At 43.0% G+C, this 22,184-nt stretch overlaps 1 protein-coding gene across 1 annotated transcript in view; it reads right to left on the bottom strand.

Moving 5' to 3' along the window:
* Positions 1 to 15,450: 15,450 nt before the first annotated feature.
* c5h6orf58 (chromosome 5 C6orf58 homolog) overlaps positions 15,451 to 22,184 on the bottom strand; it is a 31,707-nt gene continuing 24,973 nt past the window's right edge. The window contains exon 6 of the mRNA XM_033022052.1: positions 15,451 to 15,666. Within this exon, the coding sequence (XP_032877943.1) occupies positions 15,494 to 15,666 (173 nt within the window). The 3' untranslated portion in view covers positions 15,451 to 15,493. The remainder of the gene's footprint in view (positions 15,667 to 22,184) is intronic.

Here is a 22,184-nt window from a genome sequence, read left to right as displayed (position 1 = left end):
TAGAATTACCATCAACAGAGGCAATTAGAGAAGACTGGGAAAAAGAATTAATGATAAAAATCTCAAAAGAAACATGGGAAAAATATTTGATGCATATACATAAATGTTCGATCAATGCTAGACATAACTTAATTCAATTTAAAATATTACATAGATTATATCATTCAAAAACTAGGTTGAATAAATTTTATCCAAATACTCTCCCATCTGTGATAAATGCCAATATTACACACTCATTTGTTTCTTGTACAAAACTTCTAAATTTTGGTGTGATATTTGATATATTCACAAAGCTATTTAAGATAAAAATGGAACCTAATTCTGAAATGATTATATTTGGAGTAAGAGGAGGACAGGAACAAATTAATATAAACACCAAACTCATTGTTTAAGTATGGGTTAATAATAGCAAAAAAAATCATACTTAAATTTTGGAAAATGCTAATATACCAACATTTAAAATCTGGATCAGTAATATGCTGGACACAGCACATTTGGAAGAAATTAGACTCCTCCCTAATAGAAAAACAAGACCAATTTTAATGAGTTGGTCCCCATTTATTGATTTCTTGGAGTCATGTGGTGCTACAGTATCGTGAAAATTAAAAGTTTCAGGTATGGGTGAAAGACGATCTAGAACCATAAAAATCATCTCCTTGTGGCAATGGAATAATCTCCCTCCTGCTTTCCTTCTTCACTTATTCCTTCTCTCACTTTTTCTTTATTGGTTTTTCACCCACGCTCACTAATCTATTCTTCACTTTTCACAACCTCTTTTTCTTCTCTCCTTTCTCACTCCTCTCTTTAAAAAAAAAAGGGAAGTTGTACAGAGAATGTAATATGTTAACATCGTTTTTGTACCAATGCATTGTACTCACTTCTAATAAATAAAATAAAAAAATAAAATAAAAAAAGAAGAGATCAAATCAGTCAGATTTCCCAAGATAGCCTTGACGCGTGGGTGCAAATGGGGTAGAAGATCTGCCCAATGATTCTAGCAGGGAAAATGATTATGCAAAAAAATAGAGCAGTGTTATGAAATTTTCCCTTCATTTCTAGGTCCCAATCTGAAGAGGAAATTATCTCTAGAAATGCGCATTGCATTTCTTTTGCCAAAGAAAGATAAATTAAGTTAATATTTTAGGTTGATGACCTTTCAATGCATAGCTTTATTGAGCGTACTGTTCTACTGTGCTGAGCTTTTGTATTTTGCTGAGCTATGTTTGTATTTTTGTCAATTTTGCTTGTGTGGAATATGAAAACTCGTATTATATTTAGGCAGCATATTTCTAGTGCTTTTAATTATAAACTACTCTCATGCCATTTACATTCGGCAAATACATCTCTGATTTGGATTGTACATGAGAAATAACATTTAGGTGTTTAGACACCTAAATGTCATAATTCATCATGTTCTTGAGCAAGAGTACACATGGAGCACAGCATCTGAGAGTTCAAAAACTTAAAATGTCACAGAAGTGCAAAGATTCTCTGGATGAATGTTATACATAGCAGAATTGTGTTCGGCTCTATGATTAACAAGTCCCATTATGTAACAATTGAAAAATGTGACATAAAATATTGGCTGCACAAGTTTGAAGAAAAAGAAAACATGTTTGCTCTATTACCAAATATCTGATCTTTTAAGTACATAATTTGTAATTGCATAGGGTGTAATGAATAGTGCATTCTCAAAACCAGTTAATGACCATTTAATAAGTTGTCAAATTGGGGTCCTCTGTAACAGTAAAAAAGCAGGTAGAAAGAGGGCAAAAATGTTCCCCATCATAATGTGGCTATTTGATGCACAACTGGCATATGAGAAGTTCTGCAAGATTTGACTGAGGCAATCCTCATGAAAACATGCACCATATAGTGAAAAAGCTACTTTTATAACTACTAAACCAGGTTCGCTTCTTAATAAACAGACACCACACAAACTGTTTGGTAGACCAGTTCACAACTTTACTTATTATCGGCCGATGGAAGGGAGGGAGAACTCCAGTCAAGTGACCATTACAGACACTTGACCGTCCTCCGTTCACCTCACTGAACAACAGAATTACATTGCCTTAAATAGGGTTTTTTTGTCCCCTTAGCACATTTCACAGACATTAGTCATGGTCAGAGGTACAGGAAAAGGTTTCCACAGAATGCATCACATCAAAGGCCTTTTGTTTACATAGTACAAGATAACATTGGCCATTTGGTTTACGACATTTTATCTTCACAGAGATCACCCTAGCTCTCGCTGCTTCCTCTCTGTCATTTGGTCCTTCATAAACATAGGCCATTTGGTTTATGGCATCTTACTTCAAAGATGTGACTAGCTGTTTCTTTCTCTGTCACTTCCTCACTTGGGAGACAATGTTATAGGATTTATTATCCCACACACCCGCAACCTGAGGCAAGCCTAATTTGAGACTAAATATAAGCTGTAAGCTAGCCCAGAAGCCAATTTAATATCTTCTTATATTTTAACTAAAATTCAGCTTCATCATTCCATCCTTTTATCAAATTTTTGATAACAACTACAGTCCTTGCTGAGTACATACGAAAGACCATAAGCATCTCATCAGACAAATTAATAGTACACTAGTAACACAATCATTTCATAGTGGACAATCGTTCCACAAGTCCCTCCAAACATTTTAAATGGCCACCAACCTCCCCCGGACGTGACACTAAGATACTACCATAGGACAGGAAAAGGATCATTAAAATTGCTCAGCCTTTATTCGGCTTCGCTTGGAATTCCCCGTGTGCTGGTGTAACTGGTTCATGCTTCTCTTGTGTGGCACTGCATTTGCAACATAACAATGCCTGTCACAAATATACTGTTTCCTAAAAATACACCAGTGCCTTGGTTGTGGCAAAAACAGGTAGATTTAACTGGCCTTTGCAGACCTCTTACTGTCTGTAGTCAGGGTATCTTTGCTGCGCTTGTCATGTTTGACTTCAATCTTGTTTAAAAGGAGGTGTGTACCATCCTTTAAATGTGGGTTAGTCCGCAAGCTTGCCATTCTGAAGAAAGTTCAGTCCATGTGGGCTGGGCCACCCCAGAATAAAGGGAGCATCAATAGCCCATCGTCCTTGTTTCCACAAACTGTTCACAGTCAATCAAATGTATCCAGCGACGATGATCTTCAATCTTTACAGCAGTTCATGTTGTTAGCAACACTTGGTTGTTCTTTTCAACACAATCTCAATTTCTTCTTGTCCCAGCACCATCATCGTATAGCTTTTATGGCCTTGGTCACTGGTTTCCAGCAAAAACTCCTCCAACCTGGGAATGTAGATCTGGCAAGACATGGGTTAATTGCCGTCCATACATAATTAGTTAATTGCCCAGGGCCTGTAGGTGGCTTCCCCCCACTCTCCAGGGGGTGGACACAGCAGCTTTTCCTGTATCAATCTTGTTCCCAGCTGAGTTTCTCCAGCACTTTTGTCTTCCTTTGATCCTTGTATCTCAGTTCCTTCGTAACACTTCCCGGTGAACTTATTCTTTAATCCAATTATATCCGAAGAGGCTCTCCCTTCATCCCTCATTGTGAGTTCCCTCAAACCCCCTTTTGTAAGTCATAAGACAATTTTTCATCTACCTAATTTCCCTCACACAGCACATGCTTCAACGTCTTTTTGTTTGCTTGAAAACAGTAATCTTGCTTCATTTGCATTTTAAAAGACAACCTCTGTTATCATATCAAAACAATCTTTCCCAAAAGAACTCACTCAGAATCAGTAATCAATAATACATTTTCTTTTTCTCTGTAATTTTGACATTTCCAATCTCATTTAACACTTTAATCGGGATGAGTCTTTTTTAAACTTGGTTCAAAAGATTTATAATCAACCAACACATTTTATCATTCGAGTATAGCTCCGCCCCCCATTCATGCCTGTTTCTTAACGGAGCACACCATAAACTGTCTGTCCCATTTGCATTTTAAAGGACAAACTTCTTAAAGTGACACACAACTTTGCTCATTGCTTTGAATTTCACACATTCCACATACAAAAAACATTGCTTTACAATCAGTACATATACAAAAACATTGTTTTACCAGCAGTATATATACAAAAACATTGTTTTACCAGCAGTATATAATATTTCATCTTCAAAGACATCTCTTTGTAATTTACTTTCCCTTTTTCTGACAAGACTTCTGTTTACCAAAATCCTGGTTACCTAAACCTAATTGGACATTGATCCAGATCATGATTAGTCAGACTCCCCTTGACTTTTCAGTCTCCCTAGCTCTTTCCTCGTTTCTCCATCAAATTTCCCTTCATCCCCAATTTTTTTTATAACATAGTTGCCTGTCAGAAAAAGGATTTACCTCCGGGGTAATTTTGTTTTGCAATCCCCATTGACTCTTTCCACCATCCCAGATGCCTGTGGGTGGTGTACACAGTGAAATTGCTGTTGAATATTACAATGTGCACATTTTTCCTTATTAATAGTGGTTAAAATGAGGACCATTGTCTGAACTTATGACTGTAGGTAGGCCAAACCTGGGAATAACTTCTCTTAACAACAATGTTACCATACTCTTAACAACAATGTTACCATAGTTTCAGCAGTATTATTTGTGGTTGGTAGAGCTTTACTCCACCTGCTAAATAAATCTAAAATCACTAAGCAATATTTATAACACTGGGCCCTTGGCATTTCAATAAAATCAATCTTGTCTGCATTCAAACGATCGTGATGGCATTGGCGTCACCCCTGAGGGTACCCTAAATGATTTGCCTGGATTACTTCGTTGGCAAATTTTTAAATTCAGAGGCCTGCCACCACATTTCCTTTGTTATCCTATCATTCCCTCCTTACCAGCATGGGTAAGACGGGTTAAAATGTAGTGTACACCAACTTGTCCAAGCGGGGTGTGCTGAATCAATGGCACAGCCCTCTTGTTTCCATAGTTATAATATATATAAGAGGCGTCCCTCTGTAATGTACATACCTCCCTCATATCTGGCAGGACCGTTCTATTTGCTAGCATCTGTTTACGTGCTGTCACTATGCATTTGGATGTACAGGCTGCTTGTTTGGATACATTATCAGCAACTCATTGTCCTTTGCTATAGGGTCCCCAGCACCAGTGTGTGCAGTACATTTAACAATGACCAGCTGTTCTGGTAGCATCAATGCGTTAAACAAATTACGCACAGAAAGGCATTCCCGTGCTCCCAATCCTGGGGAGCTTTGTAAGGTCAGAACTTCAAGGTATAGGGATGTTACTGACGGAACTGTCCCAGGTAAAGATGCCATTGCTACTGGTAGGGCATAGGTGGACATGTGGACATCTCCCAAAATTATCTAACTCCTCATCTTCACTACCAAATAGGGTTGTCGTGCCAGACATGAAGTCTCCTCCAGAGGATTTATCAACACTGGGTTTATTTTTTTCTAACCATCACCTGTTTCTCACCTCCTGTCTGTCTTTTAATTATTTCCTCTTGTTCCTCTGCCCACTGGCATTCTAGTTGCAATACGTTCCATCCTTTCCGAGTGCTATCCTTGTTTCTTAACTCTATACCCTTCTTACATAGAGCATCCATCCAACTTCAAACTCTATACTCTCCTCATGCTTCTTCACTGCGTCTGCGTCCCATGTTTTAATTCCTTTCTTCCATTCCTTTCTTGCCTTCCTTTCCCATATAGTTGTCTCTACATTCCATGTTCCCCCTACTGGCCAGGCTTCATCCCCTAACCGTTTGGTCAACTTGTAACTTAACATTCTAAATTTCTTATTATACTTAGGATTCAAATAACACATATGTTGGACTGTTATCCAGAGCATTCCCCATAGATAGATAGAAAGAAAGAGAAAACAGACTTCTTAATTCCGAATCGTTCCAAATATATCAACTAGGCTGACCCGCTAATGAGACCCCAGTTTCTCAATTTGGCTGACTAATTGTTCCAAATATATCAACCAGGCCGACTCGCTACTCGAGACCCCAGTTTCTCAATTTGGCTGACTTTTTAACTCTTTAATATACGACCCAAGTGTCTCAACGAAGCAGACCCACTAACCGGGACCCCTGTTTCTCAACCTGGCAGACTTCTTAAATCTTTAATATACAACGCCACTTATTTCTGAATCCGACAACTCTTCAGATGTCTCAATAAGCCAGACGCACATCTCAACCCCCCATTCTCAACCCGACAAATCACGGATGTCTCAATGAGGCCTATGAGCCCTTAGTAGAGATAGAGAAAAAGAGAAAACAAAGAGAGATAGAAAGAGAAACCGCTCAAGTCCTTCTTAAAAATACATGCACAATTCTGTCTTAAAAATACATACACAATCCCTTCTCAAAAATACATACATAATTCTGTCTTAAAAATACATACACAATCCCTTCTTAAAACCCCCCCATATAAAGCCAACTGGTCTTACCTTTGTCTGTTTCTAAGAACCTCGGCAGGGAACCAATTCAATGTCTGCTGAAGGATCACAGATGTTCCCTGGAGTTTCTAGGGAGTCGGTCTGACAAGGGGGCCGATAGAGCTCAGTTTCCTCCTAAGAAGACTAGTTAGTTAAAGGTTTTTCAAATCAGCCACATGAGGGAAGAAGTGTGATGCAGTGTGTGTTGGCAACCTTTGTTCTTTACTCACTGAGTTATAGCGTCCTTTGATTCTACAAAACTGATGGAGCTGCAAAAATTAACCCAACGTGAGGGAAGAGTGCAAAGATTCAGTGATGCCATGAAATAAAGCCTATCGATTGTCTGTCATCTTGTGTATCCTCTCCTGGCCTTTGCAAAATGACAGGTGGAATATGGGGTAATGGCTGTCTGCATTTCTTCGATCAAATGAGTTACATCTCCACTCCCTGTTTGCTTACCTTCACTTTCCATTGACATACATTTGGTACCACGTCTTGTCATTGTTCAATGGTTCAATGGTCCTTTATTGTCACGTGTATCGAGGTACAGTGAAATTTGATTTACCATACAGTCATACCAAAAAAGCATCAATATACAAAACTACATTAAGATTAAACATAAACAGCCATCACAGTGGCGTGTGAGAATCCCTAGGGCACACAGCATAAGCGTAGACCCACAGCCATCAGTTCAATGTCCGGCCCACACACACGCTCCTTCACTGTGATGTGACCAGATTTGTACCGACCGTTGTCACTCTCTCTGCAGTCCTTGTCCGCCCAGTCAGAAAGCCGTCCACACTCGCACCAGACTCCAGGATGTTCTCATGGCGCGATGTCCCTGAAAACACTGAGATCACTGCACTCACAGCACTCCCTCCGAGTCCCCACCAGCGCAGTCAGCACGTCCATCTTGTTTTCGGCGATGTCACATTCCCCACTGTGATGGAAGGCAACTAACTTTTACCTTCTTCCTCCTTTTCTCCTGCGGTCGGGGCGATCGAAACATCCGCAGTCGGATCGATCGAAGCACCCACGGTCAGCGATTGAAGCTCCGCAACAGGGCGATCGATGCTCCCGCGATCGAGGCGGTTACAGTTCCTGCAGTTGGAGCTCCCGAAGTCAATCCCAAACAAAGGGACCGCCAGCTCCATGATGTTAGGCCGCAGTCCGGATGGAGATACGATACAGAAAAAGTTGCCTCATCGAGGAAAGAGATTAAAAAAAAAGGTTCCCCGCCCATAATACAAAAACTAAAGCTACACTAAAACATACAAATTAAACAGACTAAAAACAACAAAAGAAGAAAGGGAGGAGACAGGCTGTTGGCGAGGCTGCCACTTACAGTACCACCCGATGGATTGTTGCATTACAGATCTCTTTATCAGCAACTGTTAACTTTGCCTATGATTGTAAAATGGACCCAGAAGTAAATTTGCCCTTTTGCCTCTGCTTTCTAAGCCGGGGTTACACCATACTTCATCAACTGATTATGTCTCTGCCTTAATGAAGCATAATTCAATGCATGGCACTATCCATAGTACAGAACATAGGATGCCGCTTTCTGAAAAAATATCTCAAGATCCAGGATCATTTTAGAATATTTTGGTACTGTTTGTGGGGTTACATTTCATGGCAATTACTCCGTACCCAATCTTGAAATCTTATCTGGTAGTAGAGAGAGCTTGCCAACAGAATTTACAAGTGTTATCTGAACAGAATCTCCTAATTGCATGGAAATATTATCTAAAATATACAAATGTATGTTTGAATGCCAATAAATGTACTTTGGGGAATAATTGAAAGAGTCCTGGCTGGTTTAGAGGTTTATGATAGGCAGCTGTTGTTTAATTCCAGTCCCCTCCATCCCAAGGGTTTACACAGACACAATTCACAGGAGTGAAATAACACTTGCTCCTTTATAGCACCAGATAGTGTTTCAGAAGTCATTTAATTAGGTACATAAAGTACTATATGAACAGTATCAGAGTTAAATAAACACAATCGTTCAAATTGTACCTTTTATAGAAGTAATGAAGTTCACAGCGCAGAAAGCCAATGGGCTTATTGCGTTCAGACTGCCACAAATAAAACTATTTTGGTACTGGTGCGGGCGGTTGATGGGCGCCGACAATTGAGAGGGCGAAGGCAGGCGGGAGTGTCAACAGCTGGAGGCCGTGAGCGAACGAGTGTCGATAGTTGGGTCGGCGGGAGGTTAATGGACGTCGACGGCGGGGGAGGAGATGGGATGTTAACGGGCTGGAGAGTTGGGGAGGCGGGAGGTTAACTGGCGTCGAAAGCTGGAGCCGTGCGGGTGAGCGCAGTCACCATCACTCCCCGCCCCCCCCATGCATTCCATTGGCTGCTGCCGCCGGTGTCCCCCCATGCTGCCTCTTGCCGCCAAGTCGGGCGGCCGTTGAGAACGCACCCACGCGGGGGTCGATTGTTCGCCGCATTTGAAGGAAGGTATAAAGAAAGTTGAGGAAATATTATTGTTTTGTGTCGATATTATTCTGTCCTAAATATGTTCTTTTCTGTTCAGGGAGAGAAGGGGGGTGGATAGAGGAGAGGGTGGAGTAGGAGGAGGGGGTAGATAGGGAGGGAGTGGAGTTTAAATACTTTGATGTTTATAAAACCTGTGTTTTGGGGCGGGTTGTGGGCAGAGAGAGTCTCAACGGCCGTTATGTTGATCACGTGATCACGCGCTTCGACGCGGGGCTAGGGCTGGAGCAAAGGCATATGTAAATGAGATCCATTGCGATTGGACATCTGCGGCATTGTGACATCACAGAATGGAACGTGCTGCAACATCAGGTGGGTGGGGGTGGGGGGGGGGCATAGAAGGGGTTGCAGGAGGGGAGTGGGGGGTTGGAGGGGGAAGAGGGGTTGGTGGGGGGTAGAGGGGGGTGGAGGAGGGGAGAGGGGGGTTGGTGGAGGGGAGAGGGGGGTGGAGGAGGGGAGAAGGAGGGTGGAGGAGGAGAAAGGGGTGGGGGCAGAGGGGGGAAGGGGGAGAGAGTGGGGAGGGGTGGGAGGGGGGATGGGAGAGAGCGAGAGAGGGGAGAGGGGAGAGGGAGGGGGAGGGGAGGGGAGGGAGAGCTGGAAAGAGATAGAGAGAGAGGAGGGAGGGAGAGGGATATGTAAATTAGATCCTTTGCGATTGGCCATCTGTGAGGGATGGCATTGTGACATCACACAATGGAACATGCTGCAACATCAGACGGGGGGCTGGGGCTGGTGCAAAGGCATATGTAAATGAGATCCATTGCGATTGGACATCTGTGAGCATTCGTCAACATTCTATGGATGATAAGCAGTTTGATTTTTTTTAACATTTTGAATTCTTTAATGTTTTTTACCGAAAAAGCAGGGAAAGGTTGAACCGAATGTTCAAATTTTACAAACATTAAGAGGAGGAGTTTTGTAGCTGGAATATAAGGTGCACTAATGAGCCAATTATAGGGGATAAGATTCTTGCCCAATTAAAATCACTCAATGCCGATATAATATTTTTACAGGAAACACATTTGAAAGTTCAAGCTCATACCAGGCTGAAGGCAAATTGGATCGGTCAAACATATCATTCCTCCTATCTCTCTAAATCCAGGGGTACCGCAATTATAATTCGTAAAGGCATACCATTTAAACATAAAAATACCATCGCAGACAAAGAGGGGAGGTATGTTGTAGTCTCTGGTGAGATACACTCTACTCCACTCACCTTGGTAAATATTTATGCTCCTAATTTTGATAACCCACAATTCTTTAATCAGTTTTTTATTTGTAAAAAAATTTGAAAACCATGTATCATTTTCCTTCCACTTCACAATTATGCACCACTTTGTGTTGGTCTATCACATAAAATCCCAATAAAATACATTTACGTTTGTGGTTGTAACGTGACAAAATGTGGAAAAGTTCAAGGGGTATGAAAACTTTTGCAAGCCACTGTATATGGAGGATTGCAAACCCTGCTGGAAGAGAATACTCCTTTTATTCATCAGTACATAAAACCTATACAAGTATCAACTATTTACTAGTGGACACAAAATTAATTCCCTTTACAACTAACCCTAAATATCATAATAGTGTCATTTCCGATCATTCTCCGCTAACCTTCTCCTTAAAACTAGAAGGAATGTTCAATAAAAAATCGTTTTGGAGGTTTAATCCTCAAATACTAAACAATCCGGATGGTTGTTTATGGATGGTAGTATACAAACATAAAGCACACGGTATTGGGGGTTCAGTACTGATGTGGATTGAGAACTGGCTGGCAGACAGGAAGCAAAGAGTAGGAGTGAACGGGTCCTTTTCACAATGGCAGGCAGTGACTAGTGGGGTACCGCAAGGCTCAGTGCTGGTACCCCAGCTATTTACAATATATATTAATGATTTGGACGAATGCAACATCTGCAAGTTTGCGGATGACACGAAGCTGGGGGGCAGTGTTAGCTGTGAGGAGGATGCTAGGAGGCTGCAAGGTGACTTGGATAGGCTGGGTGAGTGAGCAAATGCATGGCAGATGCAGTATGTTGTGGATAAATGTGAGGTTATCCACTTTGGTGGCAAAAAACAGGAAAGTATACAATTATCTGAATGGTGGCCGATTAGGAAAAGGGAAGATGCAACGAGACCTGGGTATCATGGTACACCAGTCATTGAAAGTAGGCATGCAGGTGCAGCAGGCAGTGAAGAAACCGAATGGTATGTTAGCATTCATAGCAAAAGGATTTGAGTATAAGAGCAGGGAGGTTCTACTGCAGTTGTACAGGGTCTTGGTGAGACCACACCTGGAGTATTGCGTACAGTTTTAGTCTCCTAATCTGAGGAAGGACATTCTTGCTATAGAGAGTACAGAGAAGGTTCCCCAGATTGATTCCTGGGATGTCAGGACTTTCATATGAAGAAAGACTGGATAGACTCGGTTTGTACTCGCTAGAATTTAGAAGATAGAGCGTGGATCTTACAAAATTCTTAAGGGGTTGGACAGGCTAGATGCAGGAAGATTGTTCCCGATGTTGGGGAAGTCCAGAACAAGGGGTCACAGTTTAAGGATAAGGGGGAAATCTTTTAGGACCGAGATGAGAAAAACATTTTTCACACAGAGAGTGGTGAATCTCTGGAATCCTCTGCCACAGAATGTAGTTGAGGCCAGTTCGTTGGCTATATTTAAGAGGGAGTTAGATGTGGCCCTTGTGGCTAAAGGGATCAGGGGGTATGGAGAGAAGGCAGGTACAGGATACTGAGTTGGATGATCAGGCATGATCATATTGAATGGCGGTGCAGGCTCGAAGGGCCGAATGGCCTACTCCTGCACCTATTTTCTATGTTTCTATGTTGTAAATATTTAAAACAACAGATGGAACTTTTCTTTGAGACCAATGATACCCCAGATATTTCACCCTCCCTATTATGGGAATCTTTTAAGGCATTTATTAGAGGTTCTATTATTTCATACCAAGCTTTTCAAACTAAAAAGAATAGGACTGAGTATTATAGCTGTGAATGTTCGGATGTATTCTTATATTTCCCGCTAAGGATTCAATCGCAAGGGCAAATAACAGGGGTGATAATGCACAACCCTATTGCCCCTGGATAGTTGAAATTTCAGAGAAAGTATGTGGTTGGTCAGTATTCTGGCAGTTGGCCTATCATATAGTAATTTTATCCATGAAATAAAATTCTCTCCCATCTGAAATTTTTGTAGTACTGTGAAAAGATATTTCCATGCTACTTGGTCAAATGCTTTTTCTGCATCAAATGAAATAATTGATAAGTCTTCAATTTTGCGTGAGTACATTATATTAAAAAGACGTCTCAAATTATTAAATGAATGTCACTTGGGTATGAACCCCGTTTGATACGAATGTATTAATTTATTAACGTATTTGCTTAATCTTCTTGCCAAAGTTTTCGCTAATATTTTCTGATCTGTATTTAGCAGGGCAATTGCTCCATATGAACTGGGGTCTTCTAGATCTTTATCTTTTTTGGGTATAAGTGTGATAGTTGATTCAGCTAGTGTTTGTGGTAATGTCTGTTCTTTAAATGCATATGTATGAAGCTTGTGTAACCGTGGTGAAATTACCTCGTGAAATCATTTATAAAATTCATTACTAAACCCGTCTGGTCCCGGTGTTGTACCGTTCTTCAGTGAATTTGTTGTCTCTTCTATTTCTTTGATTGAAACCTGTGCTCCTAATTCCTCATGTTCCAGCGGGTTAAGTGTTGGAAGTTTACAGTTGTCCCGAAAGTTTGTAATTTTACTGCTGTCTGTTGATGTTTTGGATGTATATAAATTTTGATAAAATTGGGCAAATCTTTTGTTAATGTCTTTGGGCAGCATTAACAATTCACCTTTATCTGATTTGATTTTTAGAATAGTCTGATCCTTTTCAACTTTTTTCAGCTGACGTGCCAAAAGTTTGTGTGGCTTGTCGCCAAAATCGAAATTTTCCTGTTTTGTAATTTGAAATAATCTAATAACTCTTGCAGATAAAATTTGGTTTAGTTTAAATTTCAATATTGCTATCTTGTTGTGTTTATCTATAGTTGGATCTATCGCATTTTCTAAATCAAGTTGTCTAATCTGTTCTAAAGTTTGTAATTTTAAAAATCTCAAGATTTAAAAAAAAATGTTTAGGTAGATACAGTTTGATTGAAATAAATAGAGAATTTGTGGGAGGAAAATCATTTTTATGTCATTTATTCTGCCTATTAAAGACATCGGACGTGTTTTCCAGAATTGAATAAGAGTGTTTAATTTAGTAACTAAAGGCGGAAAGTTTGCATTGAATAACAAATTATATTTTCTGGTTACTTGGATACCCAGATGTTTAAATTTTTCTGTAGCAATTCTAAAAGGTGCGTCTGCTCTTGCGGTTTTATTGCCATAATGCGGCGTCACACGCACTAACCACCCCAACGCACACAGTAACTACCCCCCCCTTGATATTATATTAATATTATTAAGAGAGAGGGAGGGGGAGAGAGAGGGGGGGAGAGAGAGGGGTGGAGAGGGAGAGAGGGGAGAGAGAGAGAGGGGAGAGAGGGAGGGTGGGGGAGAGGGAGGGTGAGGGAGAGGGGGTGAGAGAGGGGAGGGAGGTAGAGAGGGGGAGAAGGGAGGAGGGGAGAAGGGAGGGGGGAGGGAGGGAGGAGAGGGGTAGGGCTGCTAGTAGCCGTCGGCCTCAGCTCCTTGGCCTCTCATCCTCGGCGCATCCTCTCTGTACCCCCGGAGCCAGCCGGTTATCTCCGGGTCATCACAGAGGACCGATTCCCGAAAGTTTCAGACCCTGAGAGACCGGGGGGGGGGGGGGGGGGGGGGGAGGGTGTAGTGGGCGGGCGGGCGGGCATGGGCCCGAGTGAGCCTGCGAGCCGCGAGCGATGCACAGAGCGATCTGGGGACGGTGAAAAGCAGCGAGGGGACTAGCCGATCGAGGCTTCTTCCAGCCGGGCGGCAGCAGCCGTTATCGAAAAGGTGGCCCTGGCGGCCATTACTCCCTCTGGATCTTTGGACCGCAGCACAGCGGGAGGCGAAAAAATTACTGAGGGGGGGTGGGGGTGGGGGGGAAGGTGGAGGAAAATGCGCCTGTGCGGCGAGAACATCTGCTTTAATCGAGAGCAGGGAAGGGGGGGCGGTGCCGCAAGCAGGGGCATTGTGACATCCGCAGCTGCCACAGCAGATTTTTAAAAAACAGTCATTTTTGTGAACAACTTTATTAAAAATCTGGGGAAATAATTGATCAAATTTAGGGAGGAGTCGATTTCCGAAATCATAAGTTAAATCGCCACCGAAATATGTAAAAATCTCAGAGAATTTGCGTCTGGTTTTCGAAAAAATAAGTTTCAAAGGCAAAATGACATACACCCACACGCACACACACACATTCACTATATATATATATATAGTAGACCAAGTGCAAACCCATTTGGTCTGTTCCCGCAACGCGCGGTTATGAGTGATGGGGACGGCCTGAGGCATTACACACACACTAACCAACCTATTAAGAAGGGAGGGAGGAGAGGGGTAAGGCTGCCTAGCAGCGCTTCAGACCCCGAGTACGGGGAGGGTGGGGGGGGGGTGGTTAATGGGTGGAGTGGGCGGGTGGGCGTGATCCTGCAGGCCGCCAGCATGGACAGCGAAAAGTAGCGGGGGACCAGCCGATATGTGGCTTCCGCCAGTGTTACAAAGCCAGGCCGGGAGGGAAGTGGAGGAGAGCCGGGCGGCAGCAACCGTTATGGTCGCGCGGGAGACGCGATGAGAAGGTGGCCAGCAGAAGGCGACAAAATGAGTGAGGGGGGGGGGGGGGGAAGGATTTTATTAAAAATGTGTACAGAAAAATGACTAAATTTAATGAGGAGTGGATCAGCGAATGTAAAAGTAAAATCGCTAGCGAAATTGTAAAAATCTCGGCATTTTTGCGTCTGGTTTTGGCGGTGTATCGGATCTAAGGCAAAAATAATGACATACACCCACACACACACAGTTTTAATAGTATACTAGACCAAATGCAGACCCTTTGCCGTTCCCTACCCGTAGCCCCCACGGGAGACGTGGTCCTCCAACTGAAGCGGCTCGGGAATCAGCAGTGCGGCTGTTTTTAAATGGCGTCTTTGAGGCGAGATGCGGGCGGCAGCAGCCGTTATGGTCGCTGGCCAGCAGGAGGCGACAAAATGAGTGAGTGGGGGGGGGGGGGGGAGGAAAGATTTTATTAAAAATGTGTACATAAACACGACAACATTTAATGAGGAGTGGATACTTGGAATGAAAAGTGAAATCTCTACTGAAATGGAAAAAAACTCGGGATTTCTGGGTCGGGTGTTGGCGTAGCAACGAATCAAAGGCTGGCAGCCACAAGTCAGAAACACACACAGCCACACAGCCAGACACACACAGAGTTTTAAATATAGATAGATGGATGATATATGATGATATGATATTATATGATATGATATGACGATATATGATATGATATGATAGATAGATTAGACTTTCTACTTCACAGAAGAACTTAGTCAACTGCTAACTTTCAAACTTTTCTTTAGAATAATTTTATTTTTTATTGCAAGCTACTTGTTTGCAGACAACATAAAGATTAGATATTAATTGTAGTACAGTGATGATTTTTAATGAATTCCACAAAAAGATTACGTATTCCAGATAAAATGAGATCAGGATTTGCAACAGCATTTTCCAGAAGGTTTCGACCCACTGCTCTTCCTTTTTCTGAGCACATGATCCTTCTCCACACTTTCAATAACCAGCCACCTAAATATAAAAAGGATATTCTCTTAAAATTGAAGCTTAATTGTATTTAAGTAAAGCAGTTTTAAATGTAAAAAACCTATTTTACATAAATCAAAAAATGGTTAAAAATAGTGCAATATCCTCTAAATATATGAATAAATGTAACTGCTGAAAGGAAAGCTATATTTGATGTTGCATTTTGTTTTGAATAGTGCCTTTTTGTTTCTTGAAAGTTGTGCTGCATTTTCCTCTCTCCTTTGAAACATTAAATATCATCTCAACTTCTAGTCAAGTGAGGCTTTAATACTAAACATCTACACATTAAATGCTTGTAACAATCAGAATGAGGCCACATAAAGGGAGGTATGGGACTTGCATGAATTCACATACGGACAGTAGATGGTGCGCTTGTGAATTTAGGATTACAAGACCAAAATATATTTGCAAAAAATATTATCCCAAATATTCATAGCGATCCATTCGCAATGTTTAGTGTAGTGAATAGACATAAATATGATTGATTATCAGTTGGAAAAATATAATCATATTCCTGATTATATTTCGGAGCCTCGCCAACGGCCAGCCTAGCGTCCAGGAGTGTTCTCCCGTCGCCGGGCGGGAGCGGCTGAACTGAACCCAGCGGCCGTAACCCTGACACCAGACGCTGCTCCGTCCGGGCCCACTCCCCTCTCCTCCCCCACCACCGGGGCCCATGCCACCACCCCCCCACACCCCACACCCCCACCCCACTGGGTCCACGCCACCTTCCACCCATGCCACCCCACCACCAGGCCCAAGCCACCCCACCGCCGGGCCCACGCCACCTTCCGCCCACTCCACCCCCCGCGTGCTCTCACCTCTCCCCCCCTCCGCCGCGGGCCCTCCAACGCTGCGTGGGAGGGAACAAGATGGGGGAATGTGAGAAGGGAAGGGGGAAAGAGGGAGGGGAGAGAGATGGGGGAGGGAGAGAGGTGGAGGGGAGAGGGAAAGGGGAATTATCTTTAGTGAGATTGCAAGATTAAGGTAGGTTTTAGAGCTATTATATTTTCTCCTCCATATGAATAATATCAAACAATTGGAACTGTTTTCTTTTCCTTGATAACAATACTGAAAAATATGAATTCCATAGCTTGTAACTTTCTTTTTGTGTCATATTTTTAATATAATTTGAATATTACAATAATGTGCATGTTTTCAGGGTCATCATGGATCTGTCTGCAGTAATGCAGTAGTCCATTGATGATGTTGCTGCTAAGGAAGCTAGGCATCATGGATCTGTCTGCAGTAATGCAGGAGTCCATTGATGATGTTGTTGCTAAGGAAGCTAGGCAGAAGCTAGGCATCATGGATCTGTCTGCAGTAATGCAGGAGTCCATTGATGATGTTGCTGCTAAGGAAGCTAGGCAGAAGATGGAGTTGGAAGATTTCCTTGGTGCAGTGAAAACCAAAGGTTAGGAAATGGAAAATATTGTCACCAATTTTATTCGGAGCTAATTGTGATTCTTTATAGTTAAAAACGAAAACATTTTGACACAGGATTTTCTGACTAGATTTTCTGATCTTTTTGTGTAATTGAATTGCGCGCATTTTGGTACCAAAATCAGGACTGTACAGTATCCCCCCTTAAAACTAAGTTACAGAGGTGTGAATTAAGTCGATAATAATTTTAATTCCCATATTCAAATTACGACATATTTGCGGATCTACCCCTTCCATCTTATAACAAAAGTACTTAACCAATTTTAATAAACTTAGTATAAAATATTGGATATTTATAAAATATACATTTTACTTCGGAGTCACGTGAGTGACTACATGAAGAGCCCGCTCAGCACGCATGCACGGCATTACGTTCAGCAGTGCAACAGCGGCGCATCGGGAGTCAGGCGCTCCCGCTACGGGGTGAAAGAACGGACCGTCAGGTAAGCTCTGAGGTCGGGTTTTTCTTTCACAGGGAGCCTTCTGCTTTCAGGCAGAGAAGAAAGGCTCTAGAACAAACCTGTCCCCCGCTCGACTCCACGGAGGAGCGTTCCATCTGGGGGGGGGAAGCAACAAGGCGGTAGGACTGCTTACCGGGCGCACCGCTATTTCCCCGACACCGCGCCGAGCCCAGCCCGCTAGCGCCTGAGCAGCGGGCTGGAGGTAAAGCCACTGAAGAGGCGTCCGGCCGGTGGCTTCCGACTTGTCGGACGGGGACGTCTCTCCACCCGCCCGGGGGAGAGACAGCCGCCTGAGCCGCATGGAGCGGCTCCTGGAGCAGGAGCTCCAGCGAGACGCGCTTCGTGAGGGGCGCTCTCGCAGGGAGAGTTCAGGCACTCCCTCCACAGTGCCTTCTGCACTGTCCATTGCTCCCTCCTTACCCGAGGGTAGCTTTGGTGGCCAGGACTGGGCTGGTCAAGAAGAGGGGACGATGGCTGAAGATCTCGGAAGTATGCAAGGGGTGCAGGAACATGAAGAGCTGCTAGGTGTGGTGGACCGCTACGTGGCAACCCCACGTGCAGGAGGCCGTTAAAGGCCAAACCAGCGGCCAGCATTAACCACCTCTCCAACAGGCCCCTACAAGAGAGGTGGTCAATAAGGCCTTAGAAAACTGCAGCGGATCCTCAGGCTCCTGATGTCAGCCATCACATTGTTTGCTCGTTCCGTGGACAAATACGGAGATGACCACAACCTTCGTAAACAAATCATAAAACCTGCCATAAAATCCTAAATTTGCGAGGTTGTGCATACCCCAGCCACTGAGCCAGACCCACTGCTCTTTGGTAAAAACCTCACAAAGCATATGAAGGATATGGAAGAGGCTTTAAAAAACTTTCGGTCTCATGAGGGCAGGCCCGGGACGAGCAAACCAAAAACAATAATTCCTAAGCAGCAGCACCCCATCGCGTCCATCAGTCGACGTCTACCATATGGGACTGGTGTAAAGCTCGGGGTCCGCATTCTATCCCCGGAAGTCTTCTTTAGACCAGGGCCCGTAGCGGACCCCATGGAAAATGCGCCACCCCCCAACATCACCGCCACGTCAGACAACGTGCAAGACTCGTTGGACCGGCAGGAAACAGAACAATACCCATAACCATGGAGGTAGGTGGGTCTGGTTCCTACCACCGTATAGAAAATAGGGGCTTAATACTAACAGGGGGGAGATTACACCTGTTTTAAGAAGCACGGGAGTCTATCACGAGTGATCAGTATATACTCAATGGCATTAGTGGATATAAAATACAATTCATACTAGAAAAATTGCCACCAGTTCAACATTCACCCCAGAGGGTATTTTCCCTCTCCGTTAGAGAAACGAGAGGGACAAGCTGAACTGGTGAGACTAATTACAAAGGGTATCATGGGAAAATATGAACCCTTGGAATTCGTATCAAATATTCGTCACTAAACCCAAAAAAGATGGTGGATGTTGCATCATCATTGACTTAACTTCACTAAATATGTTTGTTAAGTATGTACATTTCAAAGGGAAACGGTTGTTACTGCCAAACAACTAATTTCCAAAGGATACTTCATGGCAAGCATTGATCTTAAAGATGTTTACTATCTAGTACCATTCACAAGGATCTTCGCAGATACCTGAAATTTACCTGGATGGGGCAGCTATGGCAGTTTAAAGCGTTACCCAATGATTTCACATCAGCCCAAGATTATCCACCAAGATACTAAAACCAGCTCTGGCAATATTCAGAAGACAAAAACATATTGTCATGGCATATCTTGATGATATCTTAAATAATAGGCAAGACCATGGAATTGACTATGTTAGCTGTATCAGCTACCAAACAGTTATTCGAAACCCTGGGATTGTCTTACATCCAGATAAATCTAAGTTGAAGCCATCCACAATCATGGACTACTTGGGCTTCACAATTAATTCAGTCTACGTGACTGTAACTTTGCCAAGAGACAAAACAGTTGAATTGGCACAATCATGCAACAATTTAATGATTCGGACCTTTGCACTGTCAAAACTTCCAAAGAGCAAAGGTACAGGCACCAAAACGACACACAGGTCATTATGATCATGTCATAAAGTTACCCACTGAAGCAATATCAGAACCACAGTGGTGGGCAAAAAACGTTTGGCATAGTTTCAGCCCTATTATCATCATTAACCCTACGTTAGTTATCCCAACAGATGCCAGTGCTCAAGGCTGGGGAGCAACTAACTCTATATCCAGCACAAGTAGTAGATGGACTAACCCAGAGTCATCGTTACCACTTACACTGGGCATTAATTATCTAGAGATGTTGGGTGACTTTTATGGTTTAAAAGCATATGCACAAATATGCATCACTTGCATGTATGGTTACAAATAGATAATACTACGGTGGTGGCCTACATTAACCATATAGGCGGCATAAAATCGGTATCATGCGACAAGTTGGTCAACACAATTTGGCAATGGTGTGTCGAAAGACATATTTGGCTATCAGCAACTTACCTGCCAGGTAAGCTAAATACAGTGGCAGACACCAGGTCACGTAAATTTAATGACAACATCGAATGGATGTTAAACCCTAAAAAATTTGCAAAAGTTATCAAGCAATATGGCACGCCAGATATCGATTTATTTGCATCAAGGCTAAATCACCAGGTACCTATGTATGTCGCTTGGGAACCAGACCCTGAGGCAGCAGCGGTAGATGCGTTCGCGCTGGTTTGGGGAAATTCTTCTTCTATGCATTTCCTCCTTTCTGCCTCATCAGTTGGGGACTACGCACAATACAAATGGACTCTGCTTCAGGTATTTTGATAGTACCCGACTGGCCTACGCAGCCATGGTTCCCAAAACTCCATGACATGGTTGTTGAAACTCCGATGGTATTCCCCAGTGACCCAGAGTTATTAACACCCAGTGTCGGGCACAAGCCACCCGTGCCATGAACAAATCAAACTCCTGGGTTGCAGATTCTGCACAAACCACTTCTGGGACTGGGATTATCAGAACAAACCGTCGACACCATGTCAGCATCCCTCCGAACATCCACTAAAAACAGCACTTGTCCAGCATCAAAAAATGGGAGAAGTACTGCTTGGATACAGGGACCACCTACTCAACCGCTACAGTTACCAACGTACTGGAATTCCTAGCGAACCTTCACCACGATGAAGGACTCAGCTACAGAGCCATCAACACAGCTAGAAGTGCCCTGCCTGTCTATTTAAAACCAGCTCCAGGACAACAGGCCATGGGGTCCCACCCACTGGTGGTCAAACTAATGAAGGGTATTTACAACTCTAACCCCCTAGACCAAGGTACACCCATATATGGGATGTCAGTGTGGTCCTGACATACCTCAGGGGATAGCCACCAGCCAGATCCCTCAACCTGGAACAATCTATGCTCAAAACACTCATGTTGATGGCACTTGTATCTGCACAGAGGGTCCATTCACTACACCTATTGCGACTGGACAGCATGCTCACAGCTCCAGACCAGATCTCTGTCGTTATCCAGGGACTGATCAAACAGAGCAGACCAGGAACACCTAATCCAGTCATGGAATTCCGGGCTTACCCGTCAGAAACACGGTTATGTGCCATGACCCACCTACTATCCTACATAGACACAACCAAAATATTCGAGGGAGATGAAAAGGCTTGTAGGTCAGTCATAAAAAACCTTATGGTCGGGTGACGAGCCAAACCATTTCGAGATGGCTCAAGCAGGTGCTAAAAGCCGCTGGGATAAACACTAACATGTACAAATTTCATTCCACCAGGGCAGCATCCACGTCGACGGCTAAAAGAATGGACGTGCCTATAGACCACATCCTGGCTACAGCAGGATGGTCGGGGAAAGACCGTTCAGAAATTTTATAATAAGCCGTTGGCAAAACCTGTTTTATTTGCAGAAAATATTTTACAGACTGCGAATATTTAATTTAAGCCCAGGGGAGCAATTTAATTTCTTTGTTGTTATTGTTAAAAAATACCATTGTGTTTTTCTACAAACAGATTCATTGGTTGATTACGATAACACACTTCCTCCCTCAAGGACTTCGGCAGTGCGTGAAGTAATACCTGTTACACGGTTTGAAATCACAGAGCTTTGAAGTCTTCACGTAGTCACTCACGTGACTCCGAAGTAAAATAGTAAGATTAAACGAGAACTTACCAGTTTGAAGTTTGATCTGTATTTTATGAGGAGTTACGATGAGGGATTATGTGCCCTCCGCTCCCACCCTCAATAATATGGGTGAAACTGATGTCTCCTAGTCTTTACTATGTTTACTTCAATAACTGTGTCTATCTGTGATTCCACACCGCTGCTTTGAAGTATGCCGCGCATGCGTGCTGAGCGGGCTCTTCACGTAATCCCTCATCGTAACTCCTCATAAAATACAGATCAAACTTCAAACTGGTAAGTTCTCGTTTAATCTTACTATTTTAATGCATTATATACAGATGTAACATTTCCATTTCGAGATGGGGGGGGGGCAAATATGCGTCAACCCGATAACCTAATTGTTAAAGGGTTAAAAGATAGCCTAATCGATAACGAGAAGAGGACTCAGAGCTGCAAAAG

The sequence above is a fragment of the Amblyraja radiata genome, chromosome 5, assembly GCF_010909765.2.
Source record: "Amblyraja radiata isolate CabotCenter1 chromosome 5, sAmbRad1.1.pri, whole genome shotgun sequence".
Taxonomy (NCBI): Eukaryota; Metazoa; Chordata; class Chondrichthyes; order Rajiformes; family Rajidae; genus Amblyraja; species Amblyraja radiata.
Note: the sequence above shows the minus strand (reverse complement) of the source record. Positions and strands in the feature narration are given on the sequence as shown.